This window comes from Megachile rotundata, unplaced genomic scaffold (assembly GCF_050947335.1).
Source record: "Megachile rotundata isolate GNS110a unplaced genomic scaffold, iyMegRotu1 scaffold0115, whole genome shotgun sequence".
NCBI lineage: Eukaryota > Metazoa > Arthropoda > Insecta > Hymenoptera > Megachilidae > Megachile > Megachile rotundata.
The window spans coordinates 94866-105346 of NW_027473412.1; the positions used below are offsets into that span (position 1 = coordinate 94866).

Sequence of the window (10481 nt, forward strand, 5' to 3'; positions counted from 1 at the left end):
CATAATGTGGCTAATAATATGAGTTAGATTGATAATAATAAGATTAATGAGTATAGTAATTGTCGTTCTACCGATCATATCTGCATAATATGGTTAATAATATGAGTCAGATTGATAATAGTGAGTGTAATAAGTATAGTCATTGTCGCTCTATCGATCATATAAGCATAATATGGCTAATAATATGAGTTAGATAGATAATAATAAGAGTAATGAGTATAGTTATTGTCGTGCTATCGATCATATCTGCATAATATGGTTAATAATATGAGTTGGAACGATAATAGTGAGTGTAATAAGTATAGTAATTGTCGTTCTATCGGTCATATGACCATAATATGGCTAATAATATGAGTTAGAATGATAATAATAAGAGTAATAGGTATAGTAATTGACGTTCTATCGATCATGTAAGCATAATGTGGCTAATAATATGAGTTAGATTGATAATAATAAGAGTAATGAGTATAGTAATTGTCGTTCTATCGATCATATCTGCATAATATGGTTAATAATATGAGTTAGATTGATAATAGTGAGTGTAATAAGTATAGTAATTGTCGCTCTATCGATCATATAAGCATAATATGGCTAATAATATGAGTTACGTTGATAATAATAAGAATAATGAGTCTAGTAATTGTCGTTCTATCGATCATATCTGCATAATATGGTTAATAATATGAGTTAGATTGATAATAATGACAGTAATGAGTATAGTAATTGTCGTCCGATCGATCATATAAGCATAATATGGCTAATAATATGAGTTAGATTGATAATAATAAGAGTAATATGTGTAGTAATTATCGTTCTATCCATCATATAAGCATAATATGCCTAATAATATGAGTTAGATTGATAATAATAAGAGTAATGAGTATAGTAATTGTCGTTCTATCGATCATATCTGCATAATATGGTTAATAATATGAGTTAGATTGATAATAGTGAGTGTAATAAGTTTAGTAAATGTCGTTCTATCGATCATATAAGCATAATATAGCTAATAATATGAGTTACATTGATAATAATAAGAGTAATGAGTATAGTAATTGTCGTTATATCGATCATATCAGCATAATATGACTAATAATATGAGTTAGATTGATAATAATAACAGTAATGAGTATAGTAATTGTCGTCCTATAGATCATTTAAGCATAATATGGCTAATAATATGAGTTAGATTGATAATAATAACAGTAATGAGTATAGTAATTGTCGTCCTATCGATCATATAAGCAGAATATGGCTAATAATATGAGTTAGATTGATAATAGTAAGAGTAATGAGCAGAGCAATTGTCGTACTATCGATCATATAAGCATAATGTGGCTAATAATATGAGTTAGATTGATAATAATAAGATTAATGAGTATAGTAATTGTCGTTCTATCGATCATATCTGCATAATATGGTTAATAATATGAGTTAGATTGATAATAGTGAGTGTAATAAGTATAGTCATTGTCGCTCTACCGATCATATAAGCATAATATGACTAATAATATGAGTTAGATAGATAATAATAAGAGTAATGAGTATAGTTATTGTCGTTCTATCGATGATATCTGCATAATATGGTTAATAAAATGAGTTAGATTGATAATAGTGAGTGTAATAAGTATAGTAATTGTCGTTCTATCGGTCATATGACCATAATATGGCTAATAATATGAGTTAGAATGATAATAATAAGAGTAATAAGTATAGTAATTGACGTTCTATCGATCATATAAGCATAATGTGGCTAATAATATGAGTTAGATTGATAATAATAAGAGTAATGAGTATAGTAATTGTCGTTCTGTCGATCATATCTGCATAATATGGTTAATAATATGAGTTAGATTGATAATAGTGAGTGTAATAAGTATAGTCATTGTCGCTCTATCGATCATATAAGCATAATATGGCTAATAATATGAGTTAGATAGATAATAATAAGAGTAATGAGTATAGTTATTGTCGTTCTATCGATCATATCTGCATAATATGGTTAATAATATGAGTTAGATTGATAATAGTGAGTGTAATAAGTATAGTAATTGTCGTTCTATCGGTCATATGACCATAATATGGCTAATAATATGAGTTAGAATGATAATAATAAGAGTAATAGGTATAGTAATTGTCGTTCTATCGATCATATCTGCATAATATGGTTAATAATATGAGTTAGATTGATAATAGTGAGTGTAATAAGTATAGTAATTGTCGCTCTATCGATCATATAAGCAGAATATGGCTAATAATATGAGTTAGATTGATAATAGTAAGAGTAATGAGTATAGCAATTGTCGTACTATCGATCATATAAGCATAATGTGGCTAATAATATGAGTTAGATTGATAATAATAAGATTAATGAGTATAGTAATTGTCGTTCTATCGATCATATCTGCATAATATGGTTAATAATATGAGTTAGATTGATAATAGTGAGTGTAATAAGTATAGTCATTGTCGCTCTATCGATCATATAAGCATAATATGGCTAATAATATGAGTTAGATAGATAATAATAAGAGTAATGAGTATAGTTATTGTCGTTCTATCGATCATATAAGCATAATATGGCTAATAATATGAGTTAGATTGATAATAATAAGAGTAATAAGTATAGTAGTTGTCGTTCTATCGATCATATAAGCATAATATGGCTAATAATATGAGTTAGATTGACAATAGTGAGTGTAATAAGTATAGTAATTGTCGTTCTATCGATCATATAAGCAGAATATGGCTAATAATATGAGTTAGATTGATAATAGTAAGAGTAATGAGTATAGCAATTTTCGTACTATCGATCATATAAGCATAGTGTGGCTAATAATATGAGTTAGATTGATAATAATAAGAGTAATGAGTATAGAAATTGTCGTTCTATCGATCATATCTGCATAATATGGTTAATAATATGAGTTAGATTGATAATAGTGAGTGTAATAAGTATAGTCATTGTCGCTCTATCGATCATATAAGCATAATATGGCTAATAATATGAGTTAGATAGATAATAATAAGAGTAATGAGTATAGTTATTGTCGTTCTATCGATCATATCTGCATAATATGGTTAATAATATGAGTTAGATTGATAATAGTGAGTGTAATAAGTATAGTAATTGTCGTTCTATCGGTCATATGACCATAATATGGCTAATAATATGAGTTCGAATGATAATAATAAGAGTAATAGGTATAGTAATTGTCGTTCTATCGATCATATCTGCATAATATGGTTAATAATATGAGTTAGATTGATAATAGTGAGTGTAATAAGTATAGTAATTGTCGCTCTATCGATCATATAAGCAGAATATGGCTAATAATATGAGTTAGATTGATAATAGTAAGAGTAATGAGTATAGCAATTGTCGTACTATCGATCATATAAGCATAATGTGGCTAATAATATGAGTTAGATTGATAATAATAAGAGTAATGAGTATAGTAATTGTCGTTCTATCGATCATATCTGCATAATATGGTTAATAATATGAGTTAGATTGATAATAGTGAGTGTAATAAGTATAGTAATTGTCGCTCTATCGATCATATAAGCATAATATGGCTAATAATATGAGTTAGATTGATAATAATAAGAGTAATAAGTATAGTAATTGTCGTTCTATCGATCATATAAGCATAATATGGCTAATAATATGAGTTAGATTGATAATAGTGAGTGTAATATGTATAGTAATTGTCGTTCTATCGATCATATAAGCAGAATATGGCTAATAATATGAGTTAGATTGATAATAGTAAGAGTAATGAGTATAGCAATTGTCGTACTATCGATCATATAAGCATAATGTGGCTAATAATATGAGTTAGATTGATAATAATAAGATTAATGAGTATAGTAATTGTCGTTCTACCGATCATATCTGCATAATATGGTTAATAATATGAGTCAGATTGATAATAGTGAGTGTAATAAGTATAGTCATTGTCGCTCTATCGATCATATAAGCATAATATGGCTAATAATATGAGTTAGATAGATAATAATAAGAGTAATGAGTATAGTTATTGTCGTGCTATCGATCATATCTGCATAATATGGTTAATAATATGAGTTGGAACGATAATAGTGAGTGTAATAAGTATAGTAATTGTCGTTCTATCGGTCATATGACCATAATATGGCTAATAATATGAGTTAGAATGATAATAATAAGAGTAATAGGTATAGTAATTGACGTTCTATCGATCATGTAAGCATAATGTGGCTAATAATATGAGTTAGATTGATAATAATAAGAGTAATGAGTATAGTAATTGTCGTTCTATCGATCATATCTGCATAATACGGTTAATAATATGAGTTAGATTGATAATAGTGAGTGTAATAAGTATAGTAATTGTCGCTCTATCGATCATATAAGCATAATATGGCTAATAATATGAGTTACGTTGATAATAATAAGAATAATGAGTCTAGTAGTTGTCGTTCTATCGATCATATCTGCATAATATGGTTAATAATATGAGTTAGATTGATAATAATGACAGTAATGAGTATAGTAATTGTCGTCCGATCGATCATATAAGCATAATATGGCTAATAATATGAGTTAGATTGATAATAATAAGAGTAATATGTGTAGTAATTATCGTTCTATCCATCATATAAGCATAATATGCCTAATAATATGAGTTAGATTGATAATAATAAGAATAATGAGTCTAGTAATTGTCGTTCTATCGATCATATCTGCATAATATGGTTAATAATATGAGTTAGATTGATAATAGTGAGTGTAATAAGTATAGTCATTGTCGCTGTATCGATCATATAAGCATAATATGGCTAATAATATGAGTTAGATTGATAATAATAAGAGTAATGAGTATAGTAATTGTCGTTCTATCGATCATATCTGCATAATATGGTTAATAATATGAGTTAGATTGATAATAGTGAGTGTAATAAGTTTAGTAAATGTCGTTCTATCGATCATATAAGCATAATATAGCTAATAATATGAGTTACATTGATAATAATAAGAGTAATGAGTATAGTAATTGTCGTTATATCGATCATATCAGCATAATATGACTAATAATATGAGTTAGATTGATAATAATAACAGTAATGAGTATAGTAATTGTCGTCCTATAGATCATTTAAGCATAATATGGCTAATAATATGAGTTAGATTGATAATAATAACAGTAATGAGTATAGTAATTGTCGTCCTATCGATCATATAAGCAGAATATGGCTAATAATATGAGTTAGATTGATAATAGTAAGAGTAATGAGCAGAGCAATTGTCGTACTATCGATCATATAAGCATAATGTGGCTAATAATATGAGTTAGATTGATAATAATAAGATTAATGAGTATAGTAATTGTCGTTCTATCGATCATATCTGCATAATATGGTTAATAATATGAGTTAGATTGATAATAGTGAGTGTAATAAGTATAGTCATTGTCGCTCTACCGATCATATAAGCATAATATGACTAATAATATGAGTTAGATAGATAATAATAAGAGTAATGAGTATAGTTATTGTCGTTCTATCGATGATATCTGCATAATATGGTTAATAAAATGAGTTAGATTGATAATAGTGAGTGTAATAAGTATAGTAATTGTCGTTCTATCGGTCATATGACCATAATATGGCTAATAATATGAGTTAGAATGATAATAATAAGAGTAATAAGTATAGTAATTGACGTTCTATCGATCATATAAGCATAATGTGGCTAATAATATGAGTTAGATTGATAATAATAAGAGTAATGAGTATAGTAATTGTCGTTCTGTCGATCATATCTGCATAATATGGTTAATAATATGAGTTAGATTGATAATAGTGAGTGTAATAAGTATAGTCATTGTCGCTCTATCGATCATATAAGCATAATATGGCTAATAATATGAGTTAGATAGATAATAATAAGAGTAATGAGTATAGTTATTGTCGTTCTATCGATCATATCTGCATAATATGGTTAATAATATGAGTTAGATTGATAATAGTGAGTGTAATAAGTATAGTAATTGTCGTTCTATCGGTCATATGACCATAATATGGCTAATAATATGAGTTAGAATGATAATAATAAGAGTAATAGGTATAGTAATTGTCGTTCTATCGATCATATCTGCATAATATGGTTAATAATATGAGTTAGATTGATAATAGTGAGTGTAATAAGTATAGTAATTGTCGCTCTATCGATCATATAAGCAGAATATGGCTAATAATATGAGTTAGATTGATAATAGTAAGAGTAATGAGTATAGCAATTGTCGTACTATCGGTATTACTGTTGAGGCTTTCGGGTGTAAGCCGTGTCCTAAAGGAAGCGAGTTCCCAACGTTTCGCCAGCATTGCAGCTAGCTTCATCAGGGGTTACACTGATACTGGTGCGACTGGTGTTATGTCGCACCTTATATTGCGGTGTGATGCTCACGTTCCGGATCGTTGACTGTTCCGGTTGATTGCTTGCGCCCAATCAGAAAGGGGGGACTTTTTTGATTGTGCGCACAATTAAAAAACTGGGAAGAGCGTGTGCCAGATTGGGTTAATGTGATATCCTGTTTCCCGGTTGATGTTGTTCGGGTGTTTCCGTATTTCTATTGCTTCCCTGTACTTTCGGGGAAGATAGGCTGATGTTTTTGCCAATACTTTGGTTTTTTCGAACAGGATTTTGTGCCCAGTGGTAATCTGGTGTTCCGCCACGGCTGATTGAATATAGCCCAACCTGGCGCAACGCTCATGTTCCTTGAGTCTGGTGTTCACGCTCCTCCCAGTTTCGCCGATGTATACTTGGCCGCATGAGCATGGGATTTTGTATACCCCTGGTGTAGATAGCTGCGGCTGTGGGTCCTTGGGGGAGGTGAGGAGTTGACCTATTTTGGTATGGGTTGTGAAAACAGTCCTAATGTTGTGTTTCCTGAGGATTCTGCCTATGCGATCGGTCGTACCTTGAATGTATGGCAGGAAGGTAGTGGCGTGTTCTTTGTCGTGTGTGTCTGTCGTGTGGTTGCGTGTCGGTTTTGTTGTGTGGTTGGTCAGTCGGTCTATGGTGCGATTAATTTTGTGTTTGGAGTAACCGTTTTGTTGTAGTGTAAACCTGATGTGTTCCAGTTCATTGGCCAGGTTCTCTTGTTCGCTAATGCAGGTTGCTCTGTGGACGAGGGATGTGATTACGGAATTCTTTTGGGAAGGGTGGTGGTGGGATGTAGCATGTAGGTATCGGTTGGTATGTGTAGGTTTCCTGTAAACCTGATGGCCAAGGGTTCCGTCCGCTTTTCTAGTAATTAGGGTGTCAAGGAAAGGTAGTGAACGGTCTGGGGTTTCTATTTCCATAGTGAACTGTATGTTGGGATCCAAGGAATTTATGTAATTGAGGAAATCGCCAAGTTTTTCTCTTCCATGGCTCCAAACTACAAAGGTATCATCCACATACCTGAACCACTGAGATGGTTTTAGTGGCGCGTTATTGAGAATGTAATTCTCTAAGTACTCCATGTAGATGTCAGCGACTACGGGAGAGATGGGGGATCCCATTGCTGCTCCGGACACCTGTTCATAGTATGTACCTTGGAAGATGAAATAATTGGTGTTGAGGCAGTGCTGGATTAGAGGAACTAGGTTTTCAGGGACTTTATCCTGGATGATTTCGATACTTTTCTTGATGGGGACATTGGTGAAGAGGGACTGCACGTCGAAACTGACAAGTAAGTCATGGGGTAGGGTTCGGATGTCCTTGATCTTACTTATAAAGTGGGATGAGTTAGTTATGGAGCTGGGTGTGTTGCCGGTGAGGGGTTTGAGGACAGATGTGAGGTACTTTGAGAGCTTGTATGTGGGAGAACCGATGGTGCTGATTATTGGTCTGAGTGGAACGTTGGGTTTATGGATTTTAGGTAGTCCGTAGAGTCTAGGCGCGAGTGGATCGACTAAGTTATGAGCAGGCTTTAAAAGTGCGCAACATCCGCACGCAAAAGCAAAAGGAGAAGTTTACTAAGCTCCACAAGCCCAAAACCCAAGTCGAACCACTGAAAGACACAGTCAAAAACCTGACTGACCTGCCTCTAACTCCCGACACCTTATCTGTACTGGCCAAAGGACACAAGTTTGCCATCACTCCTAAATCAATCCCAACTGAAGAAATCATTAGCCAAGTCGAAAATGCCATCCACAACCTCCCAGTAGAACAGGCCAACGAAATAAGAAGGCTGACAACCAACACCTTAAAATCGGCCAAAGCACCTACTTCCAACCTAACCAAATCCGAGCAGAAGGCACTACAGGACATCAGGAAACGCAAAGACATCCTTATCCTCCCAGCCGACAAAGGTAACATGACGGTCATTATGGACAGAAACGAATACGTCAAAAAGGTACATGACCTACTGGACAATACAACTTACAGGACGGTGAACAAGGACCCCACACCCTCGGTTGAAAGAGCCACTACTACCCTTATAAAAAATGCCAAACTTCCTGACCCCATCACAAAAGCCATCCTACCCAAAGAATCAAAAGCGCCTAGACTCTACGGACTACCTAAAATCCATAAACCCAACGTTCCACTCAGACCAATAATCAGCACCATCGGTTCTCCCACATACAAGCTCTCAAAGTACCTCACATCTGTCCTCAAACCCCTCACCGGCAACACACCCAGCTCCATAACTAACTCATCCCACTTTATAAGTAAGATCAAGGACATCCGAACCCTACCCCATGACTTACTTGTCAGTTTCGACGTGCAGTCCCTCTTCACCAATGTCCCCATCAAGAAAAGTATCGAAATCATCCAGGATAAAGTCCCTGAAAACCTAGTTCCTCTAATCCAGCACTGCCTCAACACCAATTATTTCATCTTCCAAGGTACATACTATGAACAGGTGTCCGGAGCAGCAATGGGATCCCCCATCTCTCCCGTAGTCGCTGACATCTACATGGAGTACTTAGAGAATTACATTCTCAATAACGCGCCACTAAAACCATCTCAGTGGTTCAGGTATGTGGATGATACCTTTGTAGTTTGGAGCCATGGAAGAGAAAAACTTGGCGATTTCCTCAATTACATAAATTCCTTGGATCCCAACATACAGTTCACTATGGAAATAGAAACCCCAGACCGTTCACTACCTTTCCTTGACACCCTAATTACTAGAAAAGCGGACGGAACCCTTGGCCATCAGGTTTACAGGAAACCTACACATACCAACCGATACCTACATGCTACATCCCACCACCACCCTTCCCAAAAGAATTCCGTAATCACATCCCTCGTCCACAGAGCAACCTGCATTAGCGAACAAGAGAACCTGGCCAATGAACTGGAACACATCAGGTTTACACTACAACAAAACGGTTACTCCAAACACAAAATTAATCGCACCATAGACCGACTGACCAACCACACAACAAAACCGACACGCAACCACACGACAGACACACACGACAAAGAACACGCCACTACCTTCCTGCCATACATTCAAGGTACGACCGATCGCATAGGCAGAATCCTCAGGAAACACAACATTAGGACTGTTTTCACAACCCATACCAAAATAGGTCAACTCCTCACCTCCCCCAAGGACCCACAGCCGCAGCTATCTACACCAGGGGTATACAAAATCCCATGCTCATGCGGCCAAGTATACATCGGCGAAACTGGGAGGAGCGTGAACACCAGACTCAAGGAACATGAGCGTTGCGCCAGGTTGGGCTATATTCAATCAGCCGTGGCGGAACACCAGATTACCACTGGGCACAAAATCCTGTTCGAAAAAACCAAAGTATTGGCAAAAACATCAGCCTATCTTCCCCGAAAGTACAGGGAAGCAATAGAAATACGGAAACACCCGAACAACATCAACCGGGAAACAGGATATCACATTAACCCAATCTGGCACACGCTCTTCCCAGTTTTTTAATTGTGCGCACAATCAAAAAAGTCCCCCCTTTCTGATTGGGCGCAAGCAATCAACCGGAACAGTCAACGATCCGGAACGTGAGCATCACACCGCAATATAAGGTGCGACATAACACCAGTCGCACCAGTATCAGTGTAACCCCTGATGAAGCTAGCTGCAATGCTGGCGAAACGTTGGGAACTCGCTTCCTTTAGGACACGGCTTACACCCGAAAGCCTCAACAGTAATACCTGTATGACGCCGGGCCGTGAAAGCCTCAAGTCGTACTATCGATCATATAAGCATAATGTGGCTAATAATATGAGTTAGATTGATAATAATAAGATTAATGAGTATAGTAATTGTCGTTCTATCGATCATATCTGCATAATATGGTTAATAATATGAGTTAGATTGATAATAGTGAGTGTAATAAGTATAGTCATTGTCGCTCTATCGATCATATAAGCATAATATGGCTAATAATATGAGTTAGATAGATAATAATAAGAGTAATGAGTATAGTTATTGTCGTTCTATCGATCATATCTGCATAATATGGTTAAT

The 10481-nt window shown here is 34.5% G+C and overlaps 2 protein-coding genes across 2 annotated transcripts; one reads left to right on the plus strand and one right to left on the minus strand.

The window, feature by feature from the left end:
- Positions 1-6528: 6528 nt before the first annotated feature.
- On the minus strand, positions 6529-8320 carry LOC143266272 (uncharacterized). The gene is made up of 2 exons (XM_076541826.1): positions 8073-8320; positions 6529-7879 (listed from the first exon to the last, which is right to left on the minus strand). Exons 1-2 carry the CDS (start codon positions 8318-8320, stop codon positions 6529-6531), a joined length of 1599 nt encoding a protein of 532 aa, XP_076397941.1.
- Positions 8321-8348: 28 nt separating this feature from the next.
- LOC143266273 (uncharacterized) lies at positions 8349-9935 on the plus strand. The gene has a single exon (XM_076541827.1). It carries the CDS (start codon positions 8349-8351, stop codon positions 9933-9935), a length of 1587 nt encoding a protein of 528 aa, XP_076397942.1.
- The last annotated feature ends 546 nt before the right edge of the window (positions 9936-10481 follow it).

Bases quoted from the DNA above. Each gene is read 5' to 3' on its own strand.
- LOC143266272 (XM_076541826.1), bottom strand. From the start codon at position 8,320: ATGTCTTTGCGTTTCCTGATGTCCTGTAGTGCCTTCTGCTCGGATTTG. The intron at 7,880-8,072 runs GTCAGTCAGGTT...CGTTCCACTCAG, and splicing joins GTGTCGGGAGTTAGAGGCAG to ACCAATAATCAGCACCATCG.
- LOC143266273 (XM_076541827.1), top strand. From the start codon at position 8,349: ATGACGGTCATTATGGACAGAAACGAATACGTCAAAAAGGTACATGAC.